The sequence below is a fragment of the Drosophila miranda genome, chromosome 5 (genome assembly GCF_003369915.1).
Source record: "Drosophila miranda strain MSH22 chromosome 5, D.miranda_PacBio2.1, whole genome shotgun sequence".
NCBI lineage: Eukaryota > Metazoa > Arthropoda > Insecta > Diptera > Drosophilidae > Drosophila > Drosophila miranda.
The window spans coordinates 952,654-970,199 of record NC_046678.1 but is presented as its reverse complement, the minus strand read 5'-3'; the positions used below and the strand labels follow the sequence as shown (position 1 = coordinate 970,199).

Here is a 17,546-nt window from a genome sequence, read left to right as displayed (position 1 = left end):
ATTCAAATATTCATATAGTATATGAGATTTTCATATTTAAACCCGATACTCAAAGAGTATAGGGAATACATATAATTTTTTTTGGTTGTTTTCTGTAGCACCCAGAAGAAAACGTTTCCAACCACATAAAACATAAACTTTGCTATGTCTTCATTTACGCCTTGATTATTGCCTATATCTCAGAGAATATAAGAGTTAGAGTAAAAGGGTAAAAAATCTATGGCTTTACAAATATTGAAAATACGAAACAACCGAAAAACCAGAATCAAATAGATAGACCATTATTATCAGCGTGATCACTATTATAGACAGAAGAAAAAAAAATTACTGTCTCGCGTATGTGATGTATGGAAACATATCAAATATTCTTAAATTCGTATCAATTAGGTCATTTGGTGGAAAGAGGATAAACGAAGTGCAAGAATTTCCATTAAAACATGGCAGAGGTTTCTCTCTATGTTTTTCATATCTTTCATATCCCGTCCTATCATTAACCAACAAATCAATCTGTCACTTTTGCGAACAGCAATAGCAAACGCATGCGGTAGTCATCAGCTCCGATACGAATTCCGACGCTAACGTACATACATATGTATATGTGTATACTGAATGAGACTCGAGTATTTTAGTATGGTAGCACGGTTACCGTTACTCACGAACCGTCTCGTTTTCTCCTGTTTCGGAGATCAGAACTTGAGTTTTATGCATGGCGTTGATAAAGCAAACTGAAAAGTTTGCCTTTCCTGTCACGAAACCCTTTGATTATTGATTTTATGGATTTTATTGATTTCCGTTTTAGATATATATGAATATTTTTAGTAAACATGTACTTATATATAAAAATTTATTTATATATATATGATAACATTTAGAATAAAATGGCCTGTTACCGATCAGTGGCGTTTTATTTCATAGATTTTATATGCAACTAATATTTGTGTGTGATAGCATTTAATATTGATTATATTGTTGTGTAGTTAATAAGCGTCAATTTTTACAGATGTTTGTGAACCTATTGAACCTGTTAATAAGTAGATGTTTAAGACTTTGCATAGGATTGCTTATTTTAAAAATATCTGTACTTACATTAGATAAACTTGAAGCATTTTTAAAGAGTTGCGTTACAATACATATCTAATGTGCAGAGACGAATACTAAGCTCTCAAGCAGCCTCAATACTGGAATATGAATATATATATTTAATATTTCTGATACTGTTGTGAATCAACATGTGTAAAATTCTGATGAGATATTTTAGGCACATGTACAATAAAGTTTCTTCAAACTGGATCATCATTTAATTGGATTAAATATTCAATAAAAAAAAATAATATTCAGTAAAAAAAAAAAGCTACTTGAAAGAAAAGAAAAATTCCCGAGCTGCTCAGTTCCTTAAGATGCTGTGGAAACTTGAAGAAGGGTCTATGCAATGTTTCAGTTGTCATATGTAGCATCCAGAATAGGTGAAAATTAAAAAAAAAAAACAGAAAGACGGCTTCAACGGCTCGGTTGTTGATGACAATCGAGAATAGATATAATATAATTTAATAGGTTCGGAAATCATTCTCTTCGTTGCAAACATCTAGTCAAATTCAACGATTTTACTGAAATATAGTAGACAATTAATTTCAGTTCAATGGTCAAACCATAAGTTAAAACCATAATAGCCATATGAAATTAAACATTGTTATAAGGAGCATGCAGTAAGAGCGAAAGAAATATATACGTCATCTTGGCTCTTTAGTTGAGCTGGGAGATGCAGAGATCAACGATTCCTCTACTCTTTAGATCCAATTTTGCTGGCTGGCTGGGTGTGAGTGTTGAAAAAATAGACGTTGCTAATTTTACGTAAGTAAGTTAGTAAAATCTTATGTTATATGGCTATTAGCACTCCAAAGTTTTTGTTTATCCCTTGTAATATACTTCACATTACAACTGCACATTATACATATGTCGTCGTAACACTACAGCGAAATATTTAAACACAACTCTAAAATTAAATTTTTATTTAACGAATAACAATTTACAAAAAATTACTGGCAATGTTTACACAAACAATTTTTTTTTTAATGACAATAAATAATAAATAAATGCCTTTTTTAAATGTTTAAAATTTATGTTTAAGATATCCGGTTATGTGGGTATGGACAGTTTAAAGACATATAATATTACATAAACTCATTTCATAGTTTATGGTAGGAAAATTAAATAAGGTTTCTATAGGTATTTATCGATATGTTGCCTAATCTATTTACTTTTTATTTAAAATATATATGGATTAAGTTAACAATAAGATATAACGGTTGCCATAAAGAATAGTTCGTGTAATTTGGCCTTTGAAATCCACTGCAGCATTTCGCAATAAAATGAACCTTAAATTATGGGGACGGAGAAACCTCCTTCTATGCATTAGAGACAGAATGTGGTTGCTGTTTATTAAGACTTGTTCATTAATGTTACATGCTTTTGCGAGGGTATACAAATCAAGCATTTAGATCTTATTTGAATGGTATAGTTTTATAGTTGGTATATATTTATGTCTGTATGCCTTTATGGCTCTAGCAATGCTGGTTATAATTATAATTGTACTATGCCTTAGTCATAATCTGTATTTGCGCCAAGATAACATAAACATAAATATATTATGTTCTCGGTACTTGCGCTCATCCATTGACTTAGTTTCTATACGTTCTCAGCACAAGCAATATTTGCGGAAACATTCATATGTAAATGTTCACTTAACTATATATTCTATGCTTGTTTAAATACATATACATACATAAGTATGTATGTATGTATGTATGTATGTGAGGGTATGTAAATATAAGAATTCACATATAAACTAATGAAGCTGTTAGATATTTGTTGATTCTGTATTTAAGATTTTAAAAGCACATTTACACATTTTTAATTCCATCATTCGAAACATTATTTAATTTGCTGTTGAAAATATATTGGTGTTGTCCCATTCCAATTGATTAATGTGAGCGAATCCATCTTTCAATGCTAAGAAATACGGAAAGGTTAAAAATATGCATAATAGTTTTATAAAATACCTTACCTTCTTCGTCTTCTGAATCCGAGTTGTCTGAGTCAGAGCTATCTTCAGAAACAGCGTCTGTTTGCATTGGATTTATGGTTATGGTCAATGCTGAGTCATCCCATATCAAGCCATCATCAGCAATCTGAAAAAAAAGGAATGATTAGATTCCGCCATAGAATTTCCTATAATATCCAATCTATAAAAATCTCGTGTATCAGTGTTTATGATACATTTCCACACAATCGGATCGACCGATTTCTATGAAATTGTTTTTGTACATTTAGTATTTATGCAAATAGGTTATTAACAATTGTTCCGGTTTCTATCAACACCCACCATTTTTGAACCCGATAAATATAGAGTACAGGGATACTCTATCCGTCCACGTAATGTTGAAAGAGTACAGTTGACAACAAACATGCATGTCCATATGCTACAAGATCAATCCGCTGGGAGATTTTCTTAGTGTCCATGAAAATAATGCATAGATTACTGCACAATTGTTGATTCGCCAAATGATATATTTGAACGCATATTTACACACATAATACATATATAATGCATAACTGGAAGAAATTGCTATTTTGGCAGCAAAAAATGAGGACGTCGACGATATAAACTTTAAGATAGAGTTTGTGATAAGAACTCCGTTTATTTTACTTTGAAATTTTAACCCCCCCACGGCTGTGCAATATCACGCAACTGGTGATTACAAAATTTATGAAAAACATCAAATCCATAATTTTCAACGGCATATTTAGAGACGAAAATGTTTTGCTACCACGCATTCAAATAATTACAACAAAGGAACCAATTGAATTCAAACGTGATGAGTTTCCTATTAGACTAACATTCCAAATGGTAAATGAGATCTTAGTGAGAATATAATATAATAAGATAAAATACACACAGTGTCGCTCAACTGAATAGATTCAAACAATTTTCAAAAGCAAGACTTCTTCTTTTCAACCAACTTACCAATTTTTAATAAAACTAGAAAGCTTGCGGTCTCTTTGACAGTATTTAATTGTTTCGAACTTAACAATGTATATATCCATGATTCTTAATCTGTGTAGACAGCTTTTGAAGCACCACTATCGTATTTTTTGAAAATTTTCTTACACCAATCGACACGAGTCTATTTTTAACCGATTTTAATATTACCAACGAGATGATTATGGAAAATCGGAACGTTTTAGACACATATACATAGTTGAGAGGCATATACAATCTGTAGGTACATATTTACTACTGATGTAGTATTTAATGACATTCATGGAATCCACTTAGGTAGCAAAAAGCGTTTCGATTTAAATTAGTGCGCTTCGAATTATTTAAAAGCAATCAAAAATATGTATACCTTTTGGAAAAAGGCATGCCATGATAGTGAGAGGTATACGAGGGTGGTCTGACAAGTACTTAGCCTCGCCGCCCGATGGTTTCAGTATCGCAAAAGTGATTTAATATCGTGTAGTACATTCTTGTAGACGGTTACTGTCAACTTTGTCTACTTTCAGCCGAATCGGACTCGTAGTTTTGTTTTGACCACGTGTTGGAAGGAGTGTGGCCACGTATTTTAGAAAAATGAAAAAAGAGCAATATCGTTTCGATTCATATGTTTAGAAGGGAACTGCGCAGCGAAATCAAAAAGGGCTTAGAAGCTGTGTACGGTGACTCATCTCAACGTGGTCGCACGTCGGTTTTTGATGATCCATGGTGCCTCAGGGGCCTTGAAAAATGCCTACCACGCAGGATAAAGTAACAAAAATCTAGGTCGCCGATTAAAGGTGCCCGAGATAGCTGAAACAGAGGCCAACTCAAAAGACCGCGTCGGTCATATCCTGCATGAAATTTTGCGTTTTCACACCGGACAACAAGCGCAACTGTGAGACCACTTCAGGGCAGTGTTTGACGCTGTTTAAGCGCAAATCGAAGGACTTGCAGTGTCGTTTTGTGACCGTCAACGAAACAGGGATCCAACGGTATAAACCAGAGACCAAGGAACAGACAGATAGGTTAAAGAAGTTGGAGCTGGGTTATGTGTATCGACCAAAAGAAATAAATCGTCACTATTTGTTTTGCTTTGTGAGCCAACTGCCTATCGACAACGACAACAACAACGGTAGTTTCTCAGCGCCCGGTATTGTCAACTTATTGCGACAAGCTCCCCAAAGCTCTACAAACTGGTCTCGACCGCTATGTGCAAATAAAATGAAAATTCAGCCCTCAAGCAAGCACCCAAAAATAAACAAAACATCTGAAAACACTGTTCTAAATAAGACGCTTGGTGACCGAAAAGCAGTTGATGGTAACGCTCAAACACCTAAGGCCAAGCAAGTAAAGCCTCCACCTATTTATGTGCGGCAGCAAATTGTACCGAATTGGTTACAAAATTAACTGATAAAATTGTCGAAAACAAAGCCAATGTCACGTCTATAATAAAAAGTTAAAATAAATAAAACAAAAATAAAAGTCCATGACGAACATAACTATCGATAATTGGCCAAATACCTCGATAAAAAGATTAACTACTTTACCTACCAACTTAAAAGTAGCAAAGGATTACAATTGGCTATCAAAGGAATCGAATTAAAGTTCCAGTCAATGAGATAATAGCTAGACTTAAAGATAAGGGCTTTGAAGTCAAAATAGCTATGAACATAATAAATAGAAAAAAAACTCGTCAAACAATGTACAAGGTAGAACTGACTCTTGATAGTATGCCAATAGGTAAAAATTAATTTCGCCCGATCTAAAGTTCCTAAATCTACTGCACCGTTGAGCAACTACACAAACGTAATGGACCCATAAAATGCAGGAATATGGACACACGAAAACTTATTGCACTCTACGCGCAGTCTGCGTTGTCGATGTATATTCCCCTTAAATAAAGACGACACATCTGACAAAAAATTTATCAAGTTCGGGGGAAACCACAAAGCCTACTATAGAGGTTGCCCTGTCTATAAAAAACTAAAAAATCGCCTGATGATTGATGATTCTTTGACCAACAAAAACCCCCATCTCGAAGCCCAGTCATCCAACAAAACTTGCCTTGTATACCATCAACTACGACCCCAGGATTTTCTTTTGCTAAGGCGTTAAGTTACACGAGCGAGTCATACGCACCAGTCTCCAAGCCCATGCAGGAATAATGCAGCATCAGGCATCGCAATAGTGGCCAATAATTACTGGCCAACGTACCCCCGTAAATCCATCCCAAATGCCTAGTGAAATTGAATCAATGCTGGTAACTAGAAGAAATACAGTGGTAGCAAAACAACAAACGATGCAGGAACTTGTGCGCAATCAAAATCTCCTCTTGGAGCTCCTTATCAAATATAAATCTGTAAATATACCTTTTTGGAATGCGAATGGCATTACACAGCACAAATACGAGCTCTTGCAGTTCCTCGATCAACATGACATTGACGCCGAGACTCAACTAACAAACAAAAATTATTTTCATCTTAATGGCTACAACTTCTATGCGACAAATCACCCCGATGGTAAGGCTCATGGAGGTACTGAAATTCTAATCAAGCATTATCTGTTACCATCAATTCATATCGAAGCTCAAAGTGGTTACTTAAACCCAGCCGCTGTGTACCCGCCTACCGCGCTTCTCCGTTTCCGAAGCAGAATTTGGAAAATTCCTTAACATATTACATGGTAATAATGCAGCTCTAAAACCAATTTTGACATACATGTGCATAGCTCCAAAGTATGGGGAAACGTTTGCATTAGTAATCTATAAATAATCCAGGGCTCAATCGAATATACTGAGAACTGGGGCAGCGTAGTCTTTTACTTGACACACTAGTCATACACGACTCCGGCGAAGAGACCTCCCCACCAAGCAATAACAGTTAGGACCGTTCTCTAAATAATTAATTGTAATTAATTAAAGAAATATATTAGATTAAGATTTGCCTTCTTGTCATTAGTCTCCAAGAGAAAACATTCAATAAATAAAATACCGTTGGAAAAATGCTATTGTATGGTTTTTTTTGTATCGAATTGTTCGCAACGCAGCTAAGAGAAAAAATATTTACCGGGAAAAAATTAAGTCCCCCCTTTTGCAATGTTTCTGACCTAGAGACCACAAGCTTTCTTGTTTCATTAAAAATTAATCAATCTATAAAACACAAATTTCATAAAACACAGTAAGTTGGTTGAAAAGATACAGCGGTTTTACTTTTGATAATTGTTGAACCTATTCCGTTCAGCGGAACTGTATAGCGTTAGCGTTAGATGTAAACCGTGCAATATGCGACTAGATAACATTCCTAATGACAATCATTAAATATATAGCATATAACGTTACTATTCGACAAGTTAAAATCGCCGAATAATTAATGGGTCATAAGACTGATTGAACGGCGCACAAATAATCGATGTGCGCTACCAATAAATCAATGAACGAACAAGTACAAAACCAATATGGCTGTAAATACTTATTTAAGTCGGGCATTCTTCTTTAAGTTGATTTATGTATCCATATATAAAACAGTATGTACCTACTGACGAACAAGGCCATATAAAGTCAGCTCGTAATTCGAATAATTCTGTTAATATGATAAATAGATTTAAATATAAAGATATACAAACCTTTGGACACGGCTGATGTCGATCCGTATATTTATGGTTATTTTTGATCCGAGCAATGGAAACTCCACAAAGCAAGATAACCAGAAAAACACATATAAGAATTATAAGCATTGTTGGATGAGAGCCTTCAGCTAAAACAAAAAATACCACATAAATGCACAATTATCAATTTTTTTTTCCAATTTAAAGTTAAAATTCCACTAACCTTTGTGAACAATAGAGTGTATGTGCGATTTCGGCTCTTGTATATTATTGGTGTGTAAAAGTGAATATGAGAAAACCTTAGTTTCTGAAACGGGAAAATGGTAAATTAATTTATTTTAACCGTTTGAGAAAATGTAAATCTACCTACCTGAAGCCAGATTGACGTCTTCTCTTGTCAAATCACCGTTCAGGTGGTAAGCTGCTGCGTTGTTGGGATTTCCAGCATCATTTACTTGTGACAGGGACGGCGGAGGTGGGGCATTTGTAGTCTTGGATAACGACTGTTTGGGATGTAGGACAGTCAGCGTAAGGGTATATTCAGCACTTTTATACTGGGAGCTTAGCTGGCCACAAGAAAGCTTAAACACCCGATTTAGATAATAAGCCGGCTTTTTGTTACTGTAGATAAGGGAACGCAAAACATTCAGATAATTATGAATACTGTCCATTCCCATCATTTCGACGCCATCCTTATTTATGTTGGTTTTAATATCCATTGTTGATGACAAAGATTCATCCCCATCTATTTGAATGTCTTCATGATCCGGATTTAAAGAAGGGAAGACAACCACGCTGCACGAATCCAAATACTCTTTTGCATTCATTTTTTTACTATTCTTTTTTGACGTGGCGATGTGAATTTTATCCAAAATGTGAACACCTAACTTTATTTCCTGATACGATACCAATTTATTAGACGTTCCTGGAAAGAATTAATTTTGATATTAAAATACATATACAATACAATACATGTATGATATATTCGATATATTTATTAACTTTGTGATTGGTTTTTGCCCGATCGTTTGTAATTATCTTTTGCCTTTAAATACTGTGCAAAGTTACATACAGAACAAAATAAAAGAATACAAGAGCCTAGTTTGTATAGAAACAGACTGACAGAAGGGCGGACTTAGATTTATGGAATCGGCTGTTAATCATTTCGATGAGTACAGTCAGCGCAATAAAAAAATTATACACCTCATATAGTTGTTTTTATATTGAAGTTGGGATCTTTTCTTGACTCCTTTGTACACCATCATGCCCTAATGATCTGCAAGAACAATGAAAACAATAAAAAGTAAGGAAGCCAATCCGTCGTGCCGAAATTTATATAGACGACCAGTTTGAGAAAAAATATCGGTTATATGCCGTGAACATGACCTTCCTCACGCTAAGAGTTAAATCATCTATATTTCGATCTCGTACCAATGGCGGCTATATAATATAGTGGGTTTTGAGTATCAAATTCAAGGATAAAAAGGAGTTACCCTATAGAAGTATTGTAAACATAAATTATTTGATAAGAATTTTACATACCAGTAATTGTGATTTTTCTGGTATCCATTAGCGGATCTTGATTTAATCCATCCTTCTGTAAGAGTGATTTCATTTTTTTAGCTTTATTTTTTGAAGACGAATCCATTTTTTCATTTACCGATGTCGACCCGACATTTATGCCAACTTGGACAATAGGTTCGTTAACCATGATATAAGTCTCTATTGTCGGAAGGCGAATTGAGCTATGATTATTACACACAAGCGATGTACGAACTTCTATATTACGCCGTCCTATTGTTGGACTTTGTTTAATATTGATGTACTGAATTTTACGCATCAGTTGCTCAATGTTGTGCTTAGTCTGCGCTTCAATATAGATTTCGTTCATTTGAACATTCGCCTGGATTTGAACGTCCGATTCCGAAATCTTATTTTGCGCAACTATTAAATCATTGGGCGACATTAGGTGCTCAGCACAGTTTGTTCCACATTTAATGTCTTCCATAGTCAGAATACCATAAAGGGCAATTTTCACCTCTGATATGTCTCCATTAAAACCATGTTTTAACCGATTTTCCGAACTTTGATAGCAAGCGCCGACAGCTAGAGTAGTGTTTACTCCATGCGCAGCGTGCAGCGGCCAATCGTCAATTACCTCCGGATTACTGTGACTATCCTCAACGGAACTTTCGAATCGTATACCATCAATAAATAGCTCAACCTTGCCAAACTGTTCAACGTTGAGTACATAATGATGCCATTCGTTGTCACAGACCTGAGGAATTTTCCACCGCCATTCAGCCGGACTGAATATGTTAAGATCGCCTTCATTAAAGTTCTTTCGGAGGAGAAGGATCAGACGACAATTGCGAACAAAAAGTGCCATATGGTGCCGATTCATTTTGTGATCATCGGCACTACACAGTAGATGTTCCTTGACATGTTTATTAGTTGAACTTTGACTGCTATGTCTAAAAATCGAAAGAATGCTAAACGAGCGCGTAGAGAAATCGAAGTGGTCCACAACTGCATCAGGAACCACCACTCCAACTGAGCCATCAAAATGAAAGATAGGTTCTGCACCTTCATCATAGTTCAGATCCTTAGTCCACTCTGAATCTTGGGGTAAGAGATCTTTCATGGTTAGGGTTGAGGTGCAGTTGGATGTATCACGATCGCACCCAAACGATATGTGCTTCGTCTAAAAAAAAAAAAAATAGTTCAAAAAGTCTATCTTATAAATATATATATATATTTTTTATTTTTATTCTATATATATATTAAGATATGTATATCTCTTAATAAATACATAAATAAATATACACATATGTAAGAAATTAGTGCTAGTTACACTATTTATTACTCAAGAATGGCTGAACATCTGTACCTGTCGACGAATCGAGCGGATTGATTTCATTTCTCAGAATTTCTGTAACTTTGTCACAACAAAAGATGAGCTCATCAATAAAGTATTGCCAAACACCATTTCCAACTACAAAAACACTGAGTTGAGTGAGCGACCAAGTATAAAGATTTAAATGATCTTAAATATATAATTCAGAGCGAGATCATTGACTGTGTTACAAATGAAGACGAGGCCACAAACTATCCAACTGAATTTTTAAACTCCTTGGATGTCCCAGGCTTACCACAGTCCAATTTACGCCTAAAGGTTGGCTCCGTAGTAGTTTGCTTCGAAACATAAGCCAACCAAAACCGTGCAACGGTTCGCGGTTGGTGGTAAGAAAATTGATAAAAAATTTGATTTACGCGACGATACTCAAAGGAAAATTCGAAGGTGAGGAAGTTCTCATTCCCAGGATTTTGATGAACCCAACAGATTTGCCGTTTGAGTTTAAAAGACTTCAATCCCGTTGGCGAATAATAATAAATAAATTTCCGAGACGTCTTGAATTCGCATTGACTATTAACAAATCACAAGGCCAATCCTTGAAAGTATGAGGTCTGAATCTGGAAAATCAATGTTTGTCCCATGGCCAATTATATGTGGCATGATCACGGGTCGACTGATAATAAAACAAGGTGTATCAGACGGTAACAAAAAAAAGAAAGAATAAAAAAAAAAACCTTTAAAAAATTCGTTAATATACACAAATGAATATGATAATATCAAAAATCTGCTTATCTATTGCCTCTAAGGGCTCGCGCACACTATAGCTGAAAGCGGAGCTGAAATCGGCGCTGAAATCGGAGCTGAAAGCTCAGCTGATCTGAGAGCTTTTTTCAGGCAGAATCAGCTTGCAGGTGCGTACATTGTCGGCTGATCTGATTGCTGAAAGCTAAAAGCCACTGCGAATTAATATTACATTTTTCAATTATTATTTATTTTGTATAATAATAAACATTGTGATGTCTTTCGAGCGTTTACTGTACTTGGGGACATAGTATATTATATTTATTATTGACATATGAAAATGGTAATAATAAAACTTTTTTGCCCAATTTATCGCCTTCCAGAAATTATAGAAATAAAACTATTATTCAAATATTTTTAATAATCCCGCTTATTCCCCAGCGCTGGGTTAACCATAATTTCGCTTAACAATCTTTCGCAGCCCATTTACGATCACTTATGAACCAATACACTTGAACAAAATCAGCAATCAGCTTGCTGAAAAAACAAACATGCTTGATCGATCAAACTAAGCTGAGCTGATTTCAGCGAGCTTTTTCAGCTTTCAGCTCAGCTCAGTCTGCAATGTGCGCACTTGCACCGGTGCAGTGTGTTTGTTTTTTCAGAGCTTATAAATCAGCTATCAGCTCCGATTTCAGCTCCGCTTTCAGCTATAGTGTGCGCGAGCCCTAAGGCGGAAAAAGTTCATCATCTAAAAATTCTTCGCCATAAGTTAGCCACATTTAATCAAGATTAAAAACATTAAAATTTTTTGTTGTCTGGCAGAACAATGTCTGTTGGGTTAGCTAGTTATAAAATAAAAGAAAGGGCAAACCGAGGTATAAATTCCACTCTGTATGAAAACGAGTACGAGAGCTATATGATAGTCACTGCCTGAGTTCATTTCTATGCAATTACAACAAATGTAGACAATACTCGCAAGAATAACTATATGTTTGAAACTTTTTTAAATAAACGTACCTTAAGTGCTATTGATGCGTGAATGCTCAGGTCTTCATTGCTACACGAAATATCACATAGATCTAGGCGGGCATTAGGGAATAATTGTAGGCTCTCAGTGCTGCCGGACTAGTAAAAAAAAGGTTATAATAATCCAATAAATTTATTTTGTATACATAATTACATAATATATACTTACGGTGTAGTCAATTCGCTCTGGTATACCAACAAATTTTGCTTCACACACACGCCGTACTTTTATGCTGACCATGATAGCCGCGGATTCTTTCATCGCGCAATCAAAGGCTACTACGGAAAGAATGTGGTTATGGGAAGCTTTATGAGAAAGGGGCTCAGTATTCTTTACTGAGCCTTCATTATCAATAACAAAAGGCTCATCGTTGTTGAGTATCTCGTATTTGCAAACGTCTCCAAAAAGTGGGGTGCAGTCCTTATCGGAAGCTTCGACGCGTATTATTTCATTGTAAAGTCGTCCCTCATCTACTTCAGTTACATATGATTGCTCTAGAAATGTAGGAGCATACTCATTAATATCGATTACAGTTATATGAACATTGGCTGTATTCGATGGCGTTCCATCGCAATATATTGCTACAATTTCAAAGTGATAACTTTTGCGTTTCTCGCAATTTAGTGTACGACGTGCTTTTAAAATTCCTAGATTATTGACCAATTCAATCTGAAATTAAAGTCAAAGTCAGGTGGGAGTATGCGTAATCAGAGCAACTTACCTCGAATGGTATTTCATGATATGGCTTTTTCAGAATGCGAAAGTTACAAATTTTTTCTTCATCGACTTTAATTAACGGTGTTATCTCTACAAGAGTCTCATTTTCCCGAATCAGTCCATGGTAAGACTTTTCCAAAATATTTTCTGAAAATGGCAGACAAATTTATTGTAATAATAAATATAATAAACAACTTTTGAGGGTCGATTAGATCTTCAAACATTGCACACTGGACCAGACTTCCGATATTTTGGCATAAATTCGAAAATGTCATAGAAACATAATCTTTTTTGAATTGACTCACTATGATAACAGTGCATACACTTTCTAGGAGAAATGCATTAATATCTTAGATTTTAATGCAGCCCTAAAAGGTTTGAAGCTCTTCAAAGTTTCTCGATCAGTAAAGAGTTGGTGCTAAAACGACGGGCAACTTTTTCTTGTCTTTTTATACCCGATACTCTAAATGAGTATAGGGGTATATTAGATTTGTGGTAAGGTATATAAGGTATATATATTCTTGATCAGCATCAATAGCCGAGTCTGTGCGTCCGTCCGTCTGTCCGTCCTTATGAGCGCTTAGTGCTCAAAGTATAAGAGTATAAGAGCTAGAGCAACCAAATTTTGTATCCATACTCCTGTTACATCTAACTGTTGCAAGTGTATTTAAAAATTTCGCCCTACTACCTTCCGGCCCCACAAAGGAATAAAATCTGTGGCATCCACAATATTGAAGATACGAGAAAACTAAAAGGGCACAAACATAATGAATGACCATATCTACCAGATTGCCGAATCTGATTCAGATCGGATCATTTATATAGCCAAAAGGAACAAATCAATTTTCAGTGGCTACGCAGCGCCCGAAGACAGGCTTCAGACACGTTTTCTGTCGCTCTCGCACGCACTCTTTGTCGCGCAATGTAGCCATACTGACTATGTATCGGGTATACATGTAGAGTTGCGGTCGCAGCAGCAACTTACAACGTTCCCCCTCGTTTAGCTTGTAAATGTTGTACAAAAGAGAACGTATACAAAAAAAGATTTTGTTAATTTTTGCTAGTTTGTTTTTTGTATTTGTTCGTTTGCGTATTGATTTGGGCGTTCAAAATATGAGAAAACTTAAACAACTTGTATGTAAATTAAATTAATTGCAACCTTTTGCGACCAATATACTTAAACGGGTATTTTCATTATTAAGATTATGCTAAATTTTTGGTATAAAACGCTGCTCAATATTTGGATTGATATCAATAGAAATGCTTTTACTGTTTCGAGCTTGACATTTAAGCGCCTGAAGACTTATATTGAACTCAAGAACGGAGAAAAGCGAAAATAAGTAAAAAATAATGATCTCTGACACTTAATCGAAAGGAGCTTGCCAAGATTCGGCAAAAATATGAAATATTTAAGGTAATCAGCATAAATAGAAGATATATATATGAATATTCACTAAAAAAAAACTAGTAAACGCAACAAATTATATGCGCGGTAGGAGCGGGCTTGGTCGGATCGGTCTGAAATGGTAACCATTTCTTATAGATCATATACATATAAATACAATCAAATTAACCCACTTTTAACTCTATAACTTTAAATTTATGCAATCTAAAGTACAAACGACCACATTTTATTACCTATGGTAAATATTATACAAACCTCGTTGTGTTAGATATTCATCCTCGTTTTCATTTGAAGTCACAAGTCCCGTGGTAACGAAAGAAGCAAATACTGCACACAATACCACTCCTATGTATATGCATTCAAATACGTTGTGCAAAGGCATGACGATAGAAGTTTTTATAGATAGCCTAAATCAAAACTTTTTTCTGAAACAGTAAACACACAGTTATCATAAGGACCATTAACAGGATTAATATTTATACAGTGGCGAGCATGCATGGATGCATGACTTCTCAGTTTAAAAGCCCGTAAAATCTTTTAAAATGAATCAATCCTTGTGCTTTTTTTATATATTCTTAAATTATATAAAAATAATTAAGTAAAATAAAAATAAAACAAGATTTATACTTAAGAGTTTTTAAAGTATTTTCTAAAAAATAGTAAAAATATCTACTTTTGCACGTTTGAAATTTGTATCTTTCATTTTTTTTAATTTTGCTCAAGGGTGGTTCTTAGCTTTCATCACTCTCTGAATGCGTTTGGGCTAAGTTTTGTATGTGCTCGCGAAGTATCCTGCGCCACTTCGTCTGCACGCGGTCCTAAAGCTCATCCAATCCCTTTGGTGCAGACCCGTACTTCCCAACCGTTTTTAAGCAGAGCTCATAGATTTTCAATTGGATTAAGATCTGGGCTTTGAGCCGGCCACTGCATTAAGTGAAAGCTATGATTATTGAGCGAATTTTTCACGGTTTTAGCTTTGTGCCTAGGGGGACCGCCTTGCTGGAAAGTGATCTCTTAAATTCGGCAAGCACATTTGTATATAAAATTTGGCAGATTGTTCTCCAAAATCTTCTTACTTCCTTATTCCATTAATTTGAAGCAATGGGCCAGCTCTGTCAGGCCGATCCTGTGCAGAGCTCTTCGTGCCGTCCACTTGCACATTGGGCCAGACTCGGCTGTCTGGAATAAATTCTACAAATTTCATAGAAACAAAATCTTGTTTGAATGATAAATTTTTATAGTGCATACTTTGACTAGAAAAATTGCATAGATATTTTCGATTTTAATGCCGCTCTGAATTTTTGCAGCCCATTAAAGTCAGATGTTGCATTAAGCTCTGCATTGTGAGCTCTTAAGTTTAGTAAATTTAATAAAATTGATAAACTGAAAAGTGATGAACATGTACATATATATGTATGTAAGTTGTCGCACATTAATTGAAATTGAAGTTATCTATTGCACAAATGGATATAATCACATATTAACTTTGCATATACAAATTGCTTATTTATGTCTATGTCAGATATATATATATATATTTACATACATATATACATTATTTATGCATAAAAATGCATACACATTTGTAAACATATGTATATAAATACTACCACAGCAAAAACGAATGTCTTTGCGTTGGTATCCATGAGATACCAGATACACATTTTGTGATAGTTATTCCGATTTCAATAAAGATAATTCAAATAATGAAAAAGCAGATTGGTCTATTCGAATAATTAACTACACATCCTTTCCTGTTGTTGATATATTAGCTGCAGCACACAAAAATATTTTGTTCATACAAAATAAAACAAAAATAAACTTACCACACACAACAGATTTGAAAAATCAATATTAGTAGTTCAACTGCCGATTATTTTTTTTCAAGTATCTTAATCTTAAAATAATGCTGGAGCGTATCTGTTACACTGCTACTGTTGTTGTGCATATGTAAATATGTACATATGAATGTATTTACATACATTCAACCCGACGAGACATAAATGCCGCAATTGAAAAACGAGAGCTTTAGCACAAGCTTTTGCTTCTAATTAAGTGTAAAGCCTGTTAAAGATTTGAGACGTCAGATGAACTAAGTTTTTCGAAGACAGAATCATGATGATATTCGTATGGAAACGATAAGAAAATTTCCGATGAAATTTTTTAGCTGCGCTTTGTTTGCTGAGTTACTACTCAGATCAGAAAAATTAAATACCGATTAATACTAAAAAGGCAGCCTATGGTATTTTTATGGGCACGAGCATACAGTGTATGTATATATACATACATATGTAGATAGATGCACACATTTATGTTTGCCGATTAACTTTAGAAATCACATAAATTGGTGCTCCCATTTTCAAAATCCGCAAGATTTCTACGTTTTCAAAACGAAAACATTTTCCTCGCCGAAATGAAAAGTAAACTACTTTTTGACAACTTAAATTTGAAACCATTTCAGGGCAATTTACCCTTCCTTATGAATAGTTTTTCAACCCAATCTAAAATTCGGCTTTGAAATAATTGCTCAGGGCGATAACTTTGCTTTTTTGTGCTAACAGATGACGCAGCCTGATTTTTGCTGCATTTTTCCGCATAACAGCAAAAATTTGCACTTAATAGCTCAGATTGTGCTTAAAACATGCGCGTAACAGAACATCTGAAAAATACAGCTGTTTCCCGCCACAATTCATTCAAAATGTGAGTGCAATAAATTTATTGACCATTAACAATTTAATATTTTAATTTTTTTGTATTTTATCAAAACAACCAGCTCATTTGTTTTTGTTTGCCAGAAGCAATGATAAAATGAAACATATCGATGATAAAAATGTATGAAAAAGGGAGCAACTAAATACAAAAACGAAACGTTTTGGCTAAATACGCAAAAGTAAGTGAAAACCGAATATATATATTTATTAATAAAATCCTGAGGTTTCGATCAAATATTTTTGTGAAAATATATGTCTGTTATATGAACACACACAAATGGCTGGTTTGGCCAGCTCAGGACACAGCCTTTTGGTATATTTTCTTTTTATGAACTGATATACATATATATATACTGTATTGTTAGTGGCACGAGCGAAATATATAAATAATCTAAATTCCGCAGCGGAACAGGAGGCAAAAATAAAATAATGAGGATAAAGAAAATATA

General features: G+C 34.7%; 1 protein-coding gene across 3 annotated transcripts; it reads right to left on the bottom strand.

The window, feature by feature from the left end:
- Positions 1-1,991: 1,991 nt before the first annotated feature.
- On the bottom strand, positions 1,992-16,562 carry LOC108164448 (calsyntenin-1). Of its 3 annotated transcripts, none has more exons than XM_033394422.1 (12): positions 16,213-16,562; positions 15,463-15,577; positions 14,642-14,811; positions 12,986-13,128; positions 12,433-12,933; positions 12,255-12,362; positions 9,179-10,340; positions 8,007-8,561; positions 7,860-7,943; positions 7,655-7,785; positions 3,062-3,185; positions 1,992-3,006 (listed from the first exon to the last, which is right to left on the bottom strand). In XM_033394422.1, exons 3-12 carry the CDS (start codon positions 14,766-14,768, stop codon positions 2,933-2,935), a joined length of 3,009 nt encoding a protein of 1,002 aa, XP_033250313.1. In that variant the 5' UTR covers positions 14,769-14,811; positions 15,463-15,577; positions 16,213-16,562; the 3' UTR covers positions 1,992-2,932. The 3 variants fall into 3 exon arrangements, with proteins under 3 accessions (XP_033250313.1, XP_017155653.1, XP_017155652.1); XM_017300164.2 differs by lacking the exon at positions 15,463-15,577 and having other exon boundaries at positions 9,179-9,233; positions 9,297-10,340; XM_017300163.2 differs by lacking the exon at positions 15,463-15,577 and having other exon boundaries at positions 16,213-16,561.
- Positions 16,563-17,546: the final 984 nt, after the last annotated feature.

Excerpts from the sequence above, each read along its gene's own strand:
- LOC108164448 (XM_033394422.1), bottom strand. The coding sequence starts at position 14,768 with ATGCCTTTGCACAACGTATTTGAATGCATATACATAGGAGTGGTATTG. Across the intron at positions 13,129-14,641 it reads TGAATATCTAACACAACGAG|AAAATATTTTGGAAAAGTCT; the intron begins GTTTGTATAATA and ends TGCCATTTTCAG. Across the intron at positions 10,341-12,254 it reads ACGCATCAATAGCACTTAAG|ACGAAGCACATATCGTTTGG; the intron begins GTACGTTTATTT and ends TTTTTTTTTTAG.